Source organism: Bemisia tabaci, chromosome 2 (assembly GCF_918797505.1).
Source record: "Bemisia tabaci chromosome 2, PGI_BMITA_v3".
Taxonomy (NCBI): domain Eukaryota; kingdom Metazoa; phylum Arthropoda; class Insecta; order Hemiptera; family Aleyrodidae; genus Bemisia; species Bemisia tabaci.
The window spans coordinates 76,252,493-76,274,792 of NC_092794.1; the positions used below are offsets into that span (position 1 = coordinate 76,252,493).

General features: G+C 40.1%; 1 protein-coding gene across 18 annotated transcripts in view; it reads left to right on the plus strand.

Annotated features, from left to right (window-relative positions):
• Nucleotides 1-22,300, plus strand: part of LOC109037045 (coiled-coil domain-containing protein AGAP005037) — a 313,866-nt gene that overhangs the window by 156,573 nt on the left and 134,993 nt on the right. For 17 of the 18 annotated variants that reach the window (XR_011899170.1, XR_011899171.1, XM_072296272.1 and 14 more), the window contains 3 exons: nucleotides 972-1,025; nucleotides 3,433-3,522; nucleotides 4,502-4,564. Coding sequence is in view for 16 of the 18 variants with exons in the window: in XM_072296272.1 (XP_072152373.1) it covers nucleotides 972-1,025; nucleotides 3,433-3,522; nucleotides 4,502-4,564 (207 nt within the window). In the remaining 2 variants the exon portion in view is untranslated. The remainder of the gene's footprint in view (nucleotides 1-971; nucleotides 1,026-3,432; nucleotides 3,523-4,501; nucleotides 4,565-22,300) is intronic. The other variant, XM_072296276.1, reaches the window with a different exon arrangement.

The following is a 22,300-nucleotide window of genomic DNA, read 5'->3' on the forward strand; positions in this document are numbered from 1 at the left end:
TCCCCCTCCCCCCCACCTACCCCTTTTCAACATGGGGACTTTGTCCAACATGGGACTGCCATGTAAGTGGGTAATGAAGTAACAGGTATGACGAACATTCCAAAATAGAATGGGTCTGTTGCAAACTTTTGCTAGAGCAAAAATATGAATTATTCCTCATAGACAATGTCTTAAAAATCACGATGAGTGCATCGGCAAACTCTGAAATAAACTCCTAACCTCACAATCTGCGTAAGAAATTAGCGTTTTTTAAGTTTCCCGCTTCAAAAGGATACCAAAGCACAGGTCAGCATTTCGTTAGGGGAGTTGTTCCATTCAATCCCTGCTCAACATGGCCAACGCTTTCGCGCGCAAGTTGAGGAGAGCATGATATCAGTCACGGCGCATATCTATCAACACGACGAAAATGTGAATGTAAACACGCAGATTGTTATCAGGTGGTTAGAATCGTTGTCTTGTCACATGTGTTTTGGCGGATTAGCGTTGGCTATGTTGAATATTACGTAGTGTCCTTGTGAGCAGGGGTTGCATGGAGTGACTCCTCTAACGAAATGTTCACCTGTGCCGTCCTATCGTTTTTGAAGCGGGAAGCTCAAAAAAACGCAAACTTACGTACATTGTGAAGTGAGGAGTGCATTTCAGACTTCGCCGATGCGCTCATCGTGATTTTTGAGACACTTTCTATGAGTTACAACTCTTTTTTTTCCTCTAGCAAAAGTTTACAACAGACCCATTTGGAGGTAGACCATGAGGCTTGGCAGAATGGGGTAGCAAATCCAGGTGTAGTAAATTAGGCTCTCATCTCCGAAAACATTCAGGTACTTCAGTAATGTGAAATTTAGGAGCAAAGTTTGTGACACAATCCATTTTATTAACCAATATACATTCATTGAGACGACCTGAAAGTGATTTAATGCTTCATGTGTTGAGTATACCGATGATATATTATTTTTGTTTTTATTCTTTTTTAGCTTCGGAGGAATACGATAAGCACTCGAGCACCCATGCAGCTCCTTCCCTCCCAGGTGTGTAAAACCATCACCCTTCTTAATCTAAATGGTGAGGATATCAATCGATTTTCTCCGGTACAGTGAAGGTAACAGAAAGTGAGACTGGAGCACAGCGACCAACGATTTTATCGTTTACTCCCTCTTAATTCTTTGAATGGTTTTTGTGAATATCTTTTGGTTAATGGAAAGTATACATCGGTACTTCCCAACCCTCAGTGGTATCAAGGTCCAGATATTGTGGTAAATTTGAAAAAAAAAAAACGAGGAAATTTGAAATTTGAATGAGGTGGTCACTTTGCCCCACCCTATAGGCACAGTGACCTGTGGTGCTGGGACACAGTGAATATTTCTAAAAAATGCCTTCTTGATCCTCTTCCAATTCGTGCTTTATTGCAGAATTTTTCATGAAAGACCGTTTGTCATGATATCTGTAACAGCATCCTTCATGTTTCACCAGGGGTCATACCTTCAGCACTCCGTTATCGAGCCATGTCTATATCAGCAATAAAAGAGGATGAATTGGTTTAAATGTTGCATGTAATTAAAATTTAAGTTCTTTACTAGTGAAAAAGGAAAAAAATGCACCATTGGGAACTTGCAAAAGTACCTTAGTAGAGAAATACCTTTTGTTCACAGGTGATACGTTAAGGATGTGTAGATTTGAATCGCGAAAGTAAATCTGCATTTAAAAATCATTTGAGTGCCAAAATCAATTAAAACGCAAATAAAAGTCACAAAAATTAACCCTAAAAGAGAGATAGAAAACAATAGCCCGAATGCACACAACAATAAAAACACAATTAATACAAAAGAAGTGGGTTTAAAATGCTAAGAAAATAGAACCAACACAACCAGGACGTTTTGGGCCAACTGCGCCCATTTTCAAGTAGAACAAAAGTTAAAAAAATTAAAAATTAAAACAAGTAATTGAGCGTGCAACTGACCGAGATAGGAATTAGTGGAATAGACAGTGCCTATCAGGCACTGATGCTGAATAACGTTCTTAATAACGTCTTATGGGACGGTACCGTACCGCCGAACAACCACTTTGAAAAAAATCAATCAATCGAAACTAGAAGAAAATTCCAACACGAACATGTTGGAAAAGTGTACTAAATGACTGAATTGTTGGACACACACTATTTTAAAGATTCCGTCCAATTATCTTTATTTTAAGCTGATATGCGGCATTTACGCACGACCAAGATTTGCGGCAAACTGCCGTGCATTAGCCCAAAATCAAGATACTTGGACGGAACTTTAGTGCATTTTCATCATAATTTCGTGCTGGAACTAAATTTTCACGCTGAAAAATGGATTTTTCAACGGCAAAGAAATTTTGGTTCGGGTACTAACGGTCATTAAGGAGGGATGAAGGGTGTCTAATGTTCCTACCCTCATAACGGACGGGTTGTGGGCATCTCGTTGGTGAACAAAAGAGGTGCTGAGAAAAAAGGTAGGGTCCTTGCGTGAGAGACCAATGCGTTGCCAATTTACGGATTTCAATGCCGAATACAAAGTCTCAGGTTTCGTGAAATGGACTATAGTAGACTCCACAGGTGCGGAAGACGCTCATTGGCTAAAAAGTTGGGGCTGGAAAGAAGTTTATAGATTTGAGGCGTTCCAGGCTAGAAAAGCATATTTGAGGTTTCTGTCAAATGGAATAAAACGGTTTTGACGGGAAAATGTTTTCAAAGATTTCCCCTGGCAAGTTCATTCGGTTTTTTAATGAATGACCATCAGGGCTTGAGTTGACAGTATAACGGTTCAAAGACAAAAAAACGGGTCTGAGGATAATAATATTTGGACCGCTCGTTGAATAGCGTGGGTTGATCGGTGTGCTGTACTATGGTACATTCGAGTGATTTCAAAAAGCGAGCCCTACTGGCACGCTTACAAAAAAAAATCATTTAACTAATGAAGTGACTAATCGATTTGATGTCATGGAGAAGCGAGTCTCAAAGTTGCACAAGGAATGGGGGACGGGGGGTGCAGGGGATGCACCTAAATATTCTTGAAGAAGTCTGGAACTGGGACCTTATGCATACAACATACAACATCACCAGTCACCAGCCACTTACTAGTCTCAGAAGCACTTTACAAAACAGCCCCAAAAAGCAAGTTTATCGGTGCTCCAATACCAGTGACTCTGTTGTACTCAGCAGGCTCTCAACTTGCGCATGAAATTGTCCGGCCCAATATTCTTGCTGTTTGATTTTTTATTTTCTTTACACCCTTAGGAAGATTTGAAGATTTGATGACATTGGTTTATCTTTCGTGAATTTTAGACTACTGTTTGAATGATGCATGTATCAAAAGTCTACCCTTTTAAGAACTGAATGCATATAGCAGCTTCTGCATACCGCATGCTTACTTATTTGGTTCAGATTTTCATTTTTATATGAATTTTTTATCTTCACAGATAAGTCCGTATCATTTGAGAAGTCAGTATCGTTTAGTGATGAGCCGCCAGATATGAATTCTCCCAAGCAACATTCTCCGCAACATGGAGGTAAATATATTTTTACTTGCCTCAAATTTGGTGTAAAACTGTTCAAAGTTGTGTGTTTTGAATTTCTCAACTATGTAGCATTGATACATCAAATTTTTTTCGACTTACGTAATTAAAATTAACTAGCAGTTTTTCATAATAAAACTGCGGAAAGATGCTGCTCACAAAAGATGTAAGTGAAAGGAAAAAGATGATAATACTTAAAAACCATGGACATCCACTTTCATATTGAGGGCTAAAGCTCACTAAATGTACTCATTTGAATCTTGCAGAGCAGATTGAGAGAGATAAATCACTGATGAGAAGTCGAAAATGTAAGGAAATGGGGTAAGTTAAGCTCTCAGATTGTGTGCAAGGCAAATCAAACATGATTCATCCAAACTGCCCAGCACTTTGTAGCGTGTCAAAAGGAAGAATCTCCTAGCTCCCATGCATTAGCGTAAGGAGAAACAACTTTTACCCTATTTGGGCTTCAAAGACAACTTTTTCGAAATTTTACTTTTCAAATATAATGGAATGATTCATAACTTCATTCTTGCCTAGTTCGAAGGCAATCGCATCCAAAGTTTTGTTAAGTGTTGACGATCTATGGGTACAGTAGCCTTATAAATTCCACTGTAGGTTTCGTAATATTTTCAGAAAAAATGCTTTCAACGGTAATCTGACAACAGTAGGAATTTGCTCTCACAATTTTTATTTTGGATCCATATATTAGATGTTAGGAAATATCTTAGGAATCTTTAAGAATCAATAGTCCCCATTTCAAAATTCCAACACCACAAAAATCGATTTGAAGTGCCTAGAGTAGGCCTTAGCCCCATATTGTGGCAAGAAAAAATTAAACGAATTAGTTAAGCTGCTTCTTGAAAGAGGGTGTTCCGTTTAGGACATTTTTCTAAACCTGTTTAACTCAAGTGCGGCCCCTAAAAATTTTAACTCGATCCCATTCTTCCATGTCTGTTCCTCCCAAATTTCTCAGTGGATACAAAACCAACAAAATCAGCTATCAAGTCTTCTACTCTGCCTAGAATGTCCTCACAAGGTAATGTTCTCTGTAACTTTTTATAGTTCTTTTGACGGCTAGTCTGTCATTTGTTTTCCCTTTTTTCCCAAGTTCCATCGTGGTTAAAATTCAAGGTAAATTTTGCTATGCTATTTCAATGCAACTACCATAGCCAGGACCTAACTGATAAAATAACTCCAATCTTTCATCGTTATGATCAAGCATCATCAAAAAAAGAAAAGAAAGAGGCCTTGATCCTGAAGAAGAACATGTGTCAAACAAGCTTCCGGAGGTCTCTCTCAAAGAATATGTTCTTTTGTTTGATGACTCTTATGTTATCAAAATTATTATATTTGAAACAAAAACTCTGGAAAACCTCTTGATAATCCGATCTTACATAGGTTATACAGATGATTTGATCAGCCTTGGTGGAGTAGTGGTCACGGCAGTTTGATACAGGCACTGAGGTCGTGTCTTTGATCCACACTGCCGACAGGTTTCAAATTACATATAAATATCTATCAGCATGGCTCTGGGTGACTATGCCAAGGACCCCCTATTATGGGAATGTGTGCCCTGTCCGATTTTTTTATTGCATTAAACTCGTTTGTGGATGCTGATCAAAAGTCATCATTCCAACATCTTTCTATGCGACAATCTTTTCTTACTATCCGCTGTTGAAATTTCAATAATCCCTGGAATAAGGGACGGTAGTGCAGCAATAAAGAGTCCAAGAGATCTCTCATTTCAGCACTCAAGTATGGGTCGGTTTTATATCAAAGGAAAAGAGGGAAAGTAGGGTGAAAATGGGAATTTGAGAACAGTAAAATGTCCAACAGCGTTGCGCGATGGTGTAGAAAAATACGAATTAAAATACAATGTTGTATGGTGTTTATTGTACAATATGGCAACGCTGTAAAAAGTATTATATGTTGCCCCTTCAATATGCGGGTTATGCAATGGTGTAATGTAGCCCCTTTAATCTACGGTTTATGCAATGGTGTATATTTCCCCTTCAAGATGGCGGTTATGCAACAGTGTTGCCGGACGGTGCACATAAATAAGTAATTTGTTTATGGGTGGAATTTTGCAACATAGAATTTTGCAGCGTTGCCAGATGGTTCAAGAAATTAGTTAATTTTTCGATACCATGTTGTCAGATTGTGCAAAAAATTAGGATTTTTGGGCTTTAAAAATTTTCGGCTTCGATAGACCGTCTCCTCCAGTTTGGGTCTGGTATCGGAGACTGGAGAGTAGGATCTGATTCGGGAAATTAACAAATTTTCGGAAAATTACCCTCCTCCGATCCGCCGATTCTTTTACACTATCGAAGATCGGAAAACTGTACGGACCGAATTTTGATATGACTTTTTGTTTTCGAGATTTCGGACTTGTAAAATTTTCGGCATCGATAGACCATATCCTCCAGAATGGGTCTGGTATCAGAGACTGGAGAGTAGGGTCTGATTCGGGAATTTCCATTTTTAGTAGTGTGCGCTTGGAGATACGTATCGGAACCTTGTGTTTTGGGATAAGCAACTGGGATTGGATATTGCAATGTTCAGTTCGATGAATCAACAATTTTTATTATTATTCTACAACTGGTACAATAAATAGAAAATCATATAAAGAAAAGAAAGCTACACAAGCTAAAATAATCCATGCTGATACATCCCAGTATCGCCCGTTGGATGTATACATCGGGCACAGAGACAGCGTTCTGAATGATTTTGAAGCGCTCTAAGTTGTTCAAGAATTCACTTTTGCTTGTCAGAATGACTTTAATAGAGCATGTCACGAGAGACCAGGATTCCTTATTCTTGAGGAGCAAGTTTTGGAAGTTTTCAACGGTCATAGAGCATCCCAGACTTCTGGAGAGTGGAAGGATTAGGTCTTTACTGAGAGCCGCTCTCCTCTCTCTGATGTACAAAGCTTTGCGAATCGCACTCTAAAGTCTGCATATCTTCCAGTCCCGTTCGTCTATTTTCTTGTACCCCTACTTTAGGAAGTACATTATTTCGTGCTCGTCTGTGACACGTTCTAGGAGATGGCAATATCTTTCCGTTATCTCAAGTAACCCATAACACCCGACGGGATCGGAAGTGTCTATTGAGCTGAGTTTAAGATGGTGAAACAACTTGTCAGGAAAAAGGAGTCGGGCAAACTTGTTCAAAAGCTCTGCTCGCATTCCTGGAATCTTGTAAGAGAGAGCCTCATAAACTGTGTCCAAGGTGTTCATCGCTCGGATCGATTGCGATTTGAGGGTTGGAGCGTCCATACTTGACGAGTTCTTGTTTTGAAATGATCGATCACACTTCCTCGGCACTATTTATACGTTCCCCGACTAGAATTGATAATTTTCCCCAATTGCATGAAAGCGTAGTTTTATGTTACTACTATAAATTATGACTACATAGTTTGTCCGAGTGTAACTGTGTCTGGTGATTAGGAAATACCACTATATTTACTCTGAGGTAAATTATACCTCTACATAAAAGTGTAATTTATGTTACGACTTATGACAACACAGTTTGCCCGAGTGAAACCGAGTTTGGTGATTAACAAATACTACTATATTTACTGCGAGGTAAATTATGACTCTACAGTTTCTTTACGCTCGGTATGGAAACTATATATTTACCTCCGAGTAGGAAGCTCGTCAGTCTCAGTTTTGATTATATTAGAAACCCTCGAGCTTATAATAGTATTCACATGTTCACTCTGAAATTTTTTCAACGAACAGAATTTTAGAAACGAGAAAATAGTGTTGATATTCTCTTCTGACGAAATCAGAAAACCTCGAGCTTACAATAGTATAAAACTTCGAGCTTATAATAGTATTCAGTTGTTCACTCTGAAATCGTTTCAGAGAACAGAATCTTACAAACTTACAGATAATGTAGATTATCTGTTCTGACGAAATCAGAAAACCTCGAGCTTATAATGGTATTCTATTCTATTTTCACTCTGAAATCTTTTCAGTGAACACAATCTTACACTCGTAAATATAGTGTAGATTTTCTGTTTTGACGAAATCAAAAAGCCTTGAGCTTACAATAGTATTCAGTTGTTTGCTCTGAAATATTATCAGTGAACAGAATCTTACAACGTAAAGATAGTGTAAATTTCCTTTTCTTACCGACTCCGAAAACGTAGAGCTGAAAGTAGTATCTTTATCATGGCTGCCCAAGAACAAGCACAGCAGATTGTTGAAACTTTCATCTAATGTGATATTTGTGATGAATTTTATAAACAAGGTGAAAAGCATGAAGACTGCGCTGAACAAATTAAGAAGGAGGAGGGTATCAAAGATGAAACGCATATTAAAAAGGAGCACAACGCGCTCATCCATTGTGATCTTTGTGATGAGTTTTATACGGAGGGAGAGAATCATGAGCAATCTCCCGAACATATTGAAAAGATGTCCACCATAAAAGACGCCTCATCACTGCCGTTGAGAATCAAGAATATTGTGACACTTGCAAAATATCATACGATAAAAAGAAAAACATGAAGAATCTGCAAGTCACATAAGAAATTTGTTTGAGACGAATGTACCGATAGTTCAAGTCGAGACTGCTTGTTAAAGCAGGTTGAAAAAATTTTTAATCACAAACCTCCAACCGGAGATTCTGATCATCGATGACTACCCACTAATAACTAAAGTCCTCGTGATTGGAAAAATTAAAGAAGAACTCACCGGCGAGGCATTGAGGGTTAATATACTAGTTTACGCTGAGTACGAGAAAGCTGACGATACGAACAAGGAAGGAATGCAGTTGAAAAAGTTTAAGACTAAAAACGAAGCTATTTTCGCGTCAACGGATCTGGACGAGTATTATGAAAAGTTCAGAGCCAAAATCAATAAATAGTCATTCGATTTTCACATGAACAGATCCGGGTGGGTGCTGAAGAAGATACAGGGTATGGAGTTACGTGTCAACCGCTATTACGCTTTACATCGAGGAGGAACGTCCGTTAAGATCCCGTTTCGCACCGACAATGTTGTTAATGTGAATAAAGGTGAATCAAACGATTGTTTCCGCTTCACAATGTTGGAAAAGTTCTTCCCAGTCGAAGAGAAAAATAAACATCGTCTGGAAAAATATTTAGATCTGTTCAATCGTTACGATTTCTCGGACGTTCGATTCGCCACGAGCATAGATAACGTTGTCAAATTCGAGAAAAGGAACGACGTATCGGTTTCGGTATTTGGACTCCGTGAGAGTTTGGTGTCCAACAAGAAAAAGTATACAGTTTACCCAATTAAAATTGCCGACCTGGAAAGAGAGGACCACACCGACCTACTGTGTCTCTCAACCCCCGTGCCATTGAGTTACCATTATTGCTGGATCAGTAACTTTGAACAACTTGTTGGAAAACAGTTGACAAACCATCATGGACAAATCTACATCTGCAAGAAATGCTTTACGCGCAAGATCTCGATGGAGCAATTGAGTCAACACAAAGCTCTTTGCTCTTTAGTAAGCAAAGACGCATTCCTAGCTTCATTTCCCGACGAGCGATACCTCAAATTCGAAAATCATCATAAGGAAATAAAACATAATTACGTAATTTATGCAGATTTTGAAGCCTACTTAGAACAAATTCATGGTGACTCGGAGCATCCAGCGTCTGCGTATAGGTGACACATCTCAAATTCTTACGCTTACTTCCTCGTCACGGACGATCCTGAATTTAAAATGACGGAACCAAAACTGTACCGTGGCGAAGAGGCACATATCAAATTTCTGGATGACATAATCACTGTGGTAGGAAGAATCAGTAGGAGTTACAATGGCAAAGAGGGTAAAATAATAATGACACATGAAGATCGGGCCTTATTTGAAGCGGAAAATAGGTGTGGACATTGCGAGGTGGATTTCTCACAACCAGGTATCGTAAAGGTAAGGGATCATGACCATCAAAAGAGAGCGGGAGGGAAAACAGGGTCCAATTATCGAAAAGCCTTATGTTCAAATTGCAATCTTATTTTCCGACATGAAAAATGTGTTAGAGTCGTCCTGCACAATGGTAGTAGGTATGATTTCCACGAGGTAGTGCTGGCTCTGAACAAGTATCCTCATCGCGTCGAAAAAATACCATACACGGAGGAAAATTACATCAGCATGACGGTCCATCTGGATAACAGGTTTTCGATCAAGATATCGACTCGTTCCGCTTCCTCCCAGCGTCGTTGGAAAAACTGGTTCAGACGATCCCGCGCAAATCTTTCGTTCGCACGAGGAAGCTTACTCGCACAGACACTGAGTTCGAAATGGTTTGTTGGAAAGCTCCGTTCCCGTACGATTACGTTGACAATCCGGCCAAGCTGAACGAGACGCGTCCACCACCACGAGAGGCTTTCTTCAACACCCTGACTCAAACGCACATCTCCGAAGAGGAATACGAACGGTTTCTCTAAGTGTGGCAAACTTTCAATCTCCGTTATCTTGGCGAGTATTCAGATTTCTACTTGCGCCTGGACGTGTGCCTCCTCAGCGATGTGTTCGAGGAGTTCCGACTCTTTGGGATGAAAAACTATGGTTTGGACTGTGCCAACTACTTAACGCTACCCGGTTTCGCTTTCGACGCCTCCTTAAAAATAACTAAAGCGAAAATCCAACTTTTCAAAGATATGGATATGGTATTCATGATTATGAGCTCGATCCGGGGCGGGATAACACAGGTGGTAAAACGGCACGCTCTCACAAACAATCCTTTGATTCCGGATCAATTTGATCCTAAAATACTACTGACCTATATACAATACTTAGATGTGACGGCACTGTACGCCCATACCATGAGCAAGCATCTACCCTACGATAACTGCACTTGGGTCCCGGAATGATAAGAGTTGGTAATTCTGGCAAATACTATTATCGACCATCCCGATAACGCTCCTTCCGGGTATATACTGGATGTAGATATTAAATATCCAGAACACATCCACGACCTGCACAAGGACCTTCCGTTCTTGTGCAGGAACAAAATACCACCAACGGGAGCGGAGAAATCAACGAAACTATTGACGACTCTAGCTAATAAATACAACTATGTAATACATTATGTTATTCTTAAAGAAGCGCTCGGTCAAGGATTAAAACTCCTGCGCGTCAACCGCGCCATCGAATTCCGTCAGGCTCCTTTCTTGGCACCCTTCATCGAGCTGAACGCCCGGTTGAGACGGGAGGCTACGAATTCGTTCCTCCAAACGCTCCTGAAACTTTGCAGCAACGCTTGCTACGGAAAATTTATCGAGAACCCGTTGAAGCGAAAGAATATTAAATTGGGTACAAACAGTAAACAGATATTGAAAGCCATCTCACGGGTCGATTTCACCGATCGCACGATCTTCGACGAAGAGTTGGTAGCAATCCATTTACGTACAGAGGTCGTCATAGACAGACCAATGATAGTTGGTTTTTCAATCTCAGATCTGAGTAAAGTACACATGTATCAATTCCACTATAATCACATGCTTAGAAGTACAATCCCGACCAAGTTCAACTTCTCGATATGAATACGGATTCGTTCATTTACGAGTTGACTACACCGAACATCTACGATGTTATATGTCAGACCTTCACATTTATGACACCTCCGACTTCCCAGAAGGACATCAATGTCGAAGCATGTAAAACCGAAAAGTGATGGGAACGTTCAAAGACGGAACGGCGGGTCGACCCATTGCCGAGTTCGTCGCGCTGCGAGCAAACTGTACGCCTACCGATTCACCGACGGTAAAACTGAAAAACGAGCAAAAGGTGTATCAACGGGAGCGTTAAGATCAATAAACTTCGACAACTTTCTGAGCGAATTGCAGGATCCTGAATCGAGGATGAGCGACATCAACGATCGTTGCATGGTGGTTTAAAGTTGCGGAGCCGAGACCGAGTTGAGAAAAATTCTCGCGGTTAAACGACCTTGTATAAATAGTATCAATAATTCTGCTGGAGAACCGTCGGTTAAGAAACCTCGAATTTGAAAATAGTAAAAGTGTAACTAACGGAACGAGAAGACGATGGCTTGTCTCGATGTACAAGGTTCTTGGAGCGAAGGAAAATTCATCGTCAAAGAGTTTGGTCTTGTCGATATGGAGTGTACTATAACTGAACTCTATTTATTCAAACCTCCGTTCCCGAGCAGCAAGTTGGACGCCAAAAACGTTGTGACAAACAACTGGTTAACACGCAATCATATCACTTGGAATGGGAAAGCGCGTTTCTCGAGTACGATGAATTCACTTCAAAAATGAATCGCATCGGGAACCGCTACGATGTACTGTATGTTAAAGGTGAACAAAATCGAGATTTCATCAATCGTTTCGTGGCGGAAAAATGTATCGTTGTAAATTTGGACACTAAAGATTGTCCGTCCTTGCGACTATTGGCTCGTTGGTCGACAGCACATACGTGTCCTTTAGTACATCCATTCTGCGCGATGTCGAACGCATTCCGATTGTGTATGTGGTTGTCGGATTCCTCTTATCGGGAATATTTCAAAACTGAAATCATGCAGGAGCAGCAGAAAATTATAGTGGCAGACGAACAAAGGAATCACCCCGATAATAATATAGGAGTTGAAAATGAAAAGTCAGATTGAACGTAGCTAATATAGCAGACGAAAAGTGAAATCATCCGTGCTTAATATAGCAGACAAATTGTTTCACTCGAAATATAGCAGACGAAAAGTGAAATCATCCGTGCTTAATATAGCAGACAAATTGTCGAATCATCCCGACTGAATATAGCCTACGAAAAGTGGGATCATCCGCAGACGAATTATCGAACCGAAATAAAGCAATCGAAAAGTGGAATCATCCGTGCTTGATATAGCAGACAAATTGTCTCTCTCTCGAAATATATAGCACACGAAAATTGGAATCATCCGTACCTTGATATACAGCAGATAGAACTGACGACATGGAAGTTTTCAACAATTCAATCTTGATTGTCAACGCTAAAGAGCTGACTGTAAACGCCCGCTACAAGATGAAAGAACTCATCAAAATGCCATCCAAGTACGGGATAACCGTTGCCGCTGATATCGTCTTCGAGAATCATCATCGTCTCCTCTTCCTACCTTCGCACATTGCGGACCGTTTGACGGACGATGCAATTCAGGATATCAACGCTGGATCCTTCGATCTCATGTACAAATGCCCGATCGGAAGAACACATAAATTCTTACTCGTTCCAAACGTTGCAGCCTGATTTATATTGTATGTATTATTGTAAAAAACCCAAAAAAACTTTCAGATTCTAAGGGGTAAAGAATCCAGCCAAAGTCTTAAACTTGTTGAACCAAATTTTCTTACTACTCGTAAAAGAAAATTAAAAATTATACGAGGGGCGTTCAATAAGTAAGTATCCCCCCTCTCTAAAATCCATAAGAATGGACCAATTTTAAAAAAACTTGGGCTCAAAATCTTCCTTAGGATATTTTGAGTTCAACAAAACAAACCGCAACAAAATCGGACCATGTGCGGCCGAACGCGAGCCGTTTGAACGCGCCGAGGTGCTCGACGCTCCCGCCGAATCTGCGAGGATTTGAAGTCCGCTACAGGAGAAGAGCTTCTCTGCCAAAGCCTCAGTCGTTCATCACTGACGAAAAATCAAAAAAATTTTTGTAGAATAAGGGGCTTACCTCACCTCTCCACATAACCAGCTCGATTCAAGCAAGTCTGATACTGAGACTAAGACTAAGAGAACAGCTTTTGGATGCCTCGTGCGTGGAAGTCTTTCAGCTGACCGCGGATGAAAGAGTGGACGGCTTGTTTGACCTCTTCCACTGATTCAAAATTAACTCCTCCAAGTTCAGATTTTAGGAACGAGAATAAATGGTGGTCTGGTTTGCCATTTATTATCGTATCTGAAATCTGAACTTTGAGGAGTTAATTTTGAATCAGTGGAAGAGGTCAAACAAGCCGTCCACTCTTTCATCCGCGGTCAGCTGAAAGACTTCCAAAGCTGTTCTCTTAGTCTTAGTCTCAGTATCAGACTTGCTTGGATCGAGCTGGTTATGTGGAGAGGTGAGGTAAGCCCCTTATTCTACAAAAATTTCTTTGATTTTTCGTCAGTGATGAACGACTGAGGCTTTGGCAGAGAAGCTCTTCTCCTGTAGCGGACTTCAAATCCTCGCAGATTCGGCGGGAGCGTCGAGCACCTCGGCGCGTTCAAACGGCTCGCGTTCGGCCGCACATGGTCCGATTTTGTTGCGGTTTGTTTTGTTGAACTCAAAATATCCTAAGGAAGATTTTGAGCCCAAGTTTTTTTAAAATTGGTCCATTTTTATGAATTTTAGAGAGGGGGGATACTTACTTATTGAACGCCCCTCGTACTTTACTGAAAATCGAATGTGGGCCCCTTCATAAACGAGTGATGCAACATTCACTGCATGTGTGTATGTGAACCTCTTGTAGTTTTGTAGGAGCCCAAGCGGTTCGCTCTTTGCAACAAACGCTACATTCGTGAATGGAAAGTCCTTGAAGGAGCACATAACGTCCTTTTTCTTTCTTTAACTTTTGCATTTTTTATTCAGAATCTTCGTAAAATCAAAAAGAAAAGTATGGACTGATCTGAGCCTTATATGTGCTCTAAAACAATATGAAATATTTTATCGCACGAAGTCAATCTGTAGATCGAATGTAGGCCCCTTCATTTATGAGTGATGCAACAGTCATGACGTGTAAGTATGTGTAGCCCTTGCAGGAGCCCCCTTCCTCACCTATTTGCATTTTTATCTAAAGTACAAAAATAAAATCGGTATGGATTGATCTGAGCCTTCTGTGCTCCAAAATAATATGAAATATTTTATCGCACAAAGTCCAATATTTTTCGATTCAGGTCCTACAAATGCTTTTAAAAAAGCATGAAAAAAAAATACTCAATCGGCTGGCGAAAGTCCAGTATTTTTCTTGAGAATAATCTCCTCCTTCAATGAGTGATGCAACAATTGCGACATTTTTGTATGAAAAGCTCTTGCAGAAGCCTTTTTATTTGACTCAGCTAAATTTTGAAGAATCACTGACGTGTCCGCAAAAATGCTCTTACTGTAATCATTAGGATTGGTCCCCTCTGCATGCTGGAAGATTGCTTGCAGTGTATTTTTTGAGCGTATCAGTCTTCCTTTGCTTTCTCCCAAAACTTATTTATTGTATAATATTTTTAATCTCAACTTATGATGCTGCAGTTTAATATGCATGTAAATGGTAGCTATTATAACATTGTATCATATACCACTGCATAATGAACTGATCGTCATGAAAAGGACTCCGGATTACCCAGATATTGCAAATTGTTTTAAGAGAAAATTAATGAACATTTAAAAAGAACTAAAATCATGGTTGAAAAGAGCGTTTTTATTTTTTACGCAGAGTAGAATAGGTAAGAGGGTTTTGATATGGATCCTCAGATATCTCTATGAAGCATTAATTTCAGTGACCTATCTTTTTTACGCATTTTTGCGGACACGTCAGTGATTCTTCAAAATTTAGCTGAGTCAAATAAAAAGGCTTCTGCAAGGGCTTTTCATACAAAAATGTCGCAATTGTTGCATCACTCATTGAAGGAGGAGATTATTCTCAAGAAAAATACTGGACTTTCGCCAGCCGATTGAGTATTTTTTTTTCATGCTTTTTTAAAAGCATTTGTAGGACCTGAATCGAAAAATATTGGACTTTGTGCGATAAAATATTTCATATTATTTTGGAGCACAGAAGGCTCAGATCAATCCATACCGATTTTATTTTTGTACTTTAGATAAAAATGCAAATAGGTGAGGAAGGGGGCTCCTGCAAGGGCTACACATACTTACACGTCATGACTGTTGCATCACTCATAAATGAAGGGGCCTACATTCGATCTACAGATTGACTTCGTGCGATAAAATATTTCATATTGTTTTAGAGCACATATAAGGCTCAGATCAGTCCATACTTTTCTTTTTGATTTTACGAAGATTCTGAATAAAAAATGCAAAAGTTAAAGAAAGAAAAAGGACGTTATGTGCTCCTTCAAGGACTTTCCATTCACGAATGTAGCGTTTGTTGCAAAGAGCGAACCGCTTGGGCTCCTACAAAACTACAAGAGGTTCACATACACACATGCAGTGAATGTTGCATCACTCGTTTATGAAGGGGCCCACATTCGATTTTCAGTAAAGTATAATTTTTAATTTTCTTTTACGAGTAATAAGAAAATTTGGTTCAACAAGTTTAAGACTTTGGCCGGATTCTTTACCCCTTAGAATCTGAAAGTTTTTTTGGGGTTTTTTGTAGTTTTTATATCAGGTCGTTTTTGGAATAAAGTGAAGCTAATGAAACATTTGGCTGGAGACAGAGAAACTGAGAATAATTTTTTCAATGAGCAGAACTGGAACGCCTTGTTTGATCAAGTAAACATTAATAGGGGGTGATTCAGTTTGCAATCAATAAAAGTTACCTTATGTTTTGGTGAGTTTAAACTTCTCTCATCGAAATAGGGTACATAATGTTTTAAAAACTGATGGATTAGCAATTAATTGTCATATTGTAGGCTACTTAGAATGAACTTCTTTTGCCACATAAATTATTCCTTACTCATAAAGTTTCAACATTAATTCTGCAATTTTTACTGCGTTTAACTCAACTGTTGGACATACTTACATTCAGCCACTAAAATTTTAAATTAAATAACAGTGATACCACTAAGTGGAAAGTCCATTCAAAGAGTTCAAATTAATTTTTTTTTTTTTTTGTTTACTCATTATAAAAAGTATTTCCTGTAAGAGGTATTTAATTTATCAATAAAAGTGTGCGTCAAGCCAAGCTCCATCGGCCACAAAAGCATTTTTTCTTTTAACAGAGTATAACGTCTAGGAATGTGACTTGGAACATGAAGATAAGAAAATTGTGCATATACCTTTTATGCACTCCGTTGAACTTGAGCGATTCAGGTAATAATCGACTGAATTTCAACCTCAAGTTACAATGGCCTCAGTCAGAAAATTAATTGAAAAAGAGAAAAACTTGCTGCAAATACTACACTGTAAGCTTGATACAGTATACCCATATTGACGCTAGCGGAGAATATTTTGATTTATTTTGCTTAGAGTCGCTTTACCACATAATTTGTCGAATCGTATAACTGACATGAAGTAAGCATTTAAATTTGAATAGAGTCTTTTGATTCTTATAAGATAATGAATGCTGCCTCTCAGTTACCTGGTAGTTCAAGAATTCCTAGTAATTTTGTTGTCCACTGTCGGACTAAAAACACCACCCCCAAACTCTTCATCAGAGCTTGTTCCGCAGTTGGTACCTAGGCGCAAACTTTTTGATCATAAACGCTACCGATTGGTCTAATCTTTTTTGGCTTTGATTCACCCGATTACATTTATTCCATTAAGAACTAGGTAGGCACGCGAACCATACATAGACCCAACGCTCAATTAATTTCAAAGTGCACTGTTTCACTGGAGTAATTATGCTAGAAACTCACTAGGTGAAGATGGAATACTTCTGTGACACAACAACCAACAACACCACAATATTTTCACATCAAGAGTGGCGGTAGCCACCCCCGGTCGAGAAAAATGACGACCTACTAAAGTCCCTATAGCAAAGGGGTGGCCGACACTCTTAGTCACACCTAACTCCCTTAATCTGAAAATTGATTCGATATAGAATGGAATTCAGAGCAAACGGCAGCACAGATTCCAACGATCTTGGGGTCTATGGACGCAGCTAAGTTAGCCGGATGGCATTTAAGGGTTTATTATCTAACAGTCGGTAGCTGCACCACCAGTGTAAGTCCATAACATAACCTCACTATTTGATGTGTTTACATCAAGTTTTCATATGTTAAAATAGAGAAGAAATGGGCGCTACGTACTTACTTGGCCCAGCGATTTATGCAGCAATATAAAGTCTTCATTTTATAGTAATCATCAAGCTGAGAAAATAGAACGAGTACATACCTTTCATGAAAGACTTTGTTACACATTGACTGGCCACATGGTGTTTCTAACAACTTCTGACGCAAAATCAAAGAGACTCAAAGAAAACCAAATTTGAGCTAATACTCATCGTCAAAGATCTCTGATTTAGGGACATAAAGTTGACTTAGTGATTGAATTATACCTCGCATCCCCGCATATCCCCATGATGTCTTCGATGTAAACAAGCAACGGTAAGAGGCGAAAGCATCCAAGATTAGTCATGAAGAACACAAGATCTTAATGTCAATAACATACACTTAGGAAAAGCACAAGCACTCCAGAGCACGTAGGTTGAAAGCAAAATTTAAAGCGAATAAATTTTGGTCAGAGCATAGTGACCGTGTCGCATGTAGTGTGATGGGCGAAGGCTCAAATTACAGTAATTTTTAGATCTTTTCTTGAGACTGATAGGGTCCACAGAAAACGACTACATCTCTTCAAGATATGGAAACTAGCATTCGTGACTTGAGGAAAACAATAATGTAATTAAAAACTGAGAGTACTTAATGGGCTCTCCCTTCGATCCATCGATCCATTGGTGTGTATGGTAGGGAAATATTTGGATGCTGTTAGTCACGAGAATGCAAACTGTGGTGTAAATGCTTCCTGCTTCCTTTTGATAGTTTTGTACAACTTTGATGTCCTTTAATCGACGTAATTTACCTGAATTACATTTGTTGATGCTTGGGTCAGACAGGTACACGGACTGATAACCTCACTTCTGAACAAAAACAAAGACATCACCTGAACATTTCAAGAGAAACTAATGAAATAGTGTATCGGGCTCTGGCAGAAGACGTGCGACGTAATAATATAAGTGTGTAAAAATATTATTTAGCTTCTACAGAGAATTGAACTCTTATATTATAATTAAATCATAAATCTGTTCTCAACTAGTTAGAGTTGGAAGTTGGTGTCTGTTACTAGGGAAATTTTTTTCGTTCCCGAGACTGGCTGAACTGAACGGAATCGACCAATGGCATTGAACCACTATACCGGATTTTTCTAAAATTCAAAACATTGTAGCTAAAATTTTGAAAGTTATTTGCCGATGCTGAATTATCCGAGCATTGAAACCCTATTAAATGTGGTAGAAATGAAATCCTCATATCTTCAAGCATGATCCTTTGTAGGTTTCATTAGAATCTGTGGCCGCGTAAGCAAGAAATCTGTTGTGAAAGGTGATCATGTCGTTTTCCCGCTACTGAACGGCCCATGTTACAAAAAATATTTGTCATTTTGGGCCTTTAAGTGCTTATAACTTTTTGAAAACTCAATGGATCTGGATGAAACTTTCCAACTTAGTAGGCCCAATTTAGGTGCGTCAGTAGACTCCAAGATCGTTGGAATCCGTGCCATCGTTTGGGCTGCAGTCGATCTAGAGTCGAATCAATTTTCAGAATAAGGGAGTTACGTGTGTCTATGGTTGGCTGCCACCTTTTTTCGTTTGGAGGCTTTCCAGTGTTGTCGAGTTTAGACTTTGTCCGGAGGTGGCTACCGCCACCCATGATTATTTTCGAAATGATGTAATGTTTATATATATATATATATATTAGAATGAATATATATATATATAATTTTTGAATAAGATTAAACCAATTGCCTCACGGTTCTGTGCAGTAGTTCGTACGAATACTTCACAGGTGTGATCAGGATCACCTGGGCTGTAGTGTTCGCCGGGAAATTCTCTTTTACCACAACGGTCAACGTGATATCCACCGGAGCTGTTTTTAGATCTTCACCTTGAACGCATTTGATGACGAAAATCGCGCGATCTTTGAAATTTTCCATCAACATAGCTGGCCCGCAGAGTTTCTCACCTTTCCAGTAGTCTCTCATAAAATCGGTGTAGTTCAGATAGGCGTGATTATAATCCAAAGCCGGGAAATCGTATATCGTAACATCTTGAGGAAACCGTCGCTCACCGATTTGAACATTGACCGAGCGAACATTTACATGGTCGAAAAGAGAGGAATCCTTCAGGTGATTGTCCCGTCGGTCCGTTTAAAATACCAACACCACGAATTTGGGCTTGTGCCTGCTGGTTGTTCTTACGCTCCGTTTGAACTTCTTGGTCGGAAAAATCCCCGGGATGTCGTGCGATTCCCAATTCATGTAACCGAAAGTCATCTTATCGTTCTTCTTCATCTTGAGCAAGATTTGTTTTTCCAGTTCCAATGTGAATCTGACGATGGGAATCTCCCAATAGATTTCGATTATTTTAAATTTTATGGTGTAACCGTCCGCGGTCGCCGCGTCGGTGATATAATATGCGTTCTTATCCGTACCACTGTGCACTAGGATTAACTCTTGCGAGCATCTGACGAGAATGTCTTTGAAATGTACTGCGAATCCGCTGAGTAAAGACAACGAAACGACAGCGCACTGAGTTTGATCCGCCTTTGTGAAATTCCATTCGGTCCATGAATAACTGATGTCACAAAACCCGGCAGTTGCTACTCCCACGGTTTCCGCTTCAGTATACTTGAGATAATTTTTCACGGTCGATGTCACTCCGACAGATTGTATGCTTTTTGCATTGCAAAGTTCTCCTATGCTGCTGCTGTTGCTGCTGCTGCTGCTGCTGGCAACTAGTCCGTGGATTATCAATACTATTATATGCAAGAGAATATAGGAACGTATCGTCGTCGTCGTCGTTCTGGATCCTTCGTTTACCCATAAGTTAGCGGTCTCACGTGCATTCGCACTGTCACTTCTTCACCACCGAAATTGATCGCTCTTCCTTGTTGGTCTACTATATTAACGAGCAAACGTTGGATCTTATCACCCAAGACGGGGTAGTAATGAATCGTCGACGGTTGCCCTACCATTTTGAATCCTGGTTCGATATCGGGAGCAAACGCATAAATGTGATGTCCGCGCATCCCGTTCACGTATCCACCGTCGGCAATGCTGCATTCGATGCATACTATGTTTACAGGTGAGATTTTGACGCGATAATCAGCTTCGTGCCATTCGTCCGGTGCCAAGAGACGCTTTCCGAATCCGAGCAGCTTACGTAAAGTGCCGGGTCTGCGGAAATTGATCCACTACTTGGATTTGATGCTTACTTTCAGCGTACCGTTGTTCGCTTTAAGTTTGATACCTTCCGCTCCGCCAAGTTCTTCCTGCAAGTATTCTTGTATACCCTCGATCTCGTAGGCTCTGATCGGGAACGAAATTCCCGAGTATATACCATACGCACCGGAGAGGCGGACGCTCAGGTGACGTTGAAGAAAGTTTTCAAATCGTTGACAGATCTGCTCGCAGCGTTGCAGAAAACTGTGTCGATAACACCCGCACTTGTCGCTGCTCCGCAAATATGAACAATGACAATTATGATTCAAAGGAGGAGGAGGAAGATGATGATGATGAAGACGATGAATCGTTCCAAGAAGCAACTGATAAAGAACAAACAACGGGTTGCACTGAAGACGATAATTCTCGAGGCACGACCACTGCCCCGAACGTACAGTTCTACTTGAACGAATTGGAAAAACATCCGATAGAGTCCGATATCGCGTATGGTGTTCGGAAAGCAATCAACGGAAACTTTCTTATCGGAAACCGAACCATTAGTTTCGATTCGGACGGACGACTAATCCTGGAAGGTGGCGACAACGATGACGAAGAGGTGTTCGAACCAACACCCAGGTTCTTGGAGCTCCTTTTTAAGAAACATCCGCGTAATTACACAGCAGATGATCACGCTAAATTCCAACGAGTAGTTACGCTCACCAATGTGCATCGTTGGGATCATCATCCACACGGTAGACCCAAGTCGAACCGCAGTCGTAAATACCGCGATCTCATGAAAACTTTGTTCGCTACATTGACTCCGAGATCAACGAGGAAATCATCGCGTAAAAAACTGAAGAAAGGCTCCGGTATCAAAATTCATCGTGCGAAACTTGTCGTCGAGGGGAACTTTTCTCTTGGGGCGATCCGAACGAGCTAGTCCAACGTCTCGTTTTACTTGTAGCTTCGAAACAAGCTGGTCACACCGATCACGACTGAGAAATTCTGAGTATCGTCGAAGAGCTTCGCGAAGCGGATTACATCCACTAAATATAGGTTCCGCACAAAAAATGAGTCACACCGACCGGTTTGGAAGATCGAAACAGACTTACGTTCGCAACACGAAGCAAGGTCCCAAAGGTGACGGTTTCTTACAGGATCCCGACGGGAATTATCGCGTGTCTAACAAACGGATCCAACAACTACAAGATTCCGAAGAGGATACCGACGCCGTGAACAAACAATGGACAGACTTGAAGTTGACGGAAGTTATGAATTCGACACAGCTTTGTTTGGAGAAAATGGAAGAATACAAAAGTATCATGCAACGACTCGAGACGAAATTATCACGACTGGAAAATAGGATTAATCAATTAGAGGTTGTGAATCGAGCGAAAGGTAAATAGTGTTGCGACGAGTCACACCGACGGTTTTGGCCGATCGAATTTCCGCCGCGGTCCAAAAGGTGACGGATTCTCACTGTATTCCGACGGAAATTATATCGTATCGAACAAACGGATTCGTTAAGTTTTTTTTTTTTTTTTTTTTTTTTTTTTTTATTTTTTATTTTATTACATATCGACTTCTTTATGCAGAAATATGATACATTGTTATAGAATTAATGAGTAAATTACTTTTATTGGTTAAAAATATTTACAATTGTACAGTCTTTTTTCTAAATTTGATGCCCTGGGACGAGCATCGCCGAGCCCATAGGGAACGGTACAGTTCCCGGTCTCTGCGGTGTCCGACCCCGGACAACCGGAACAGTGTTAT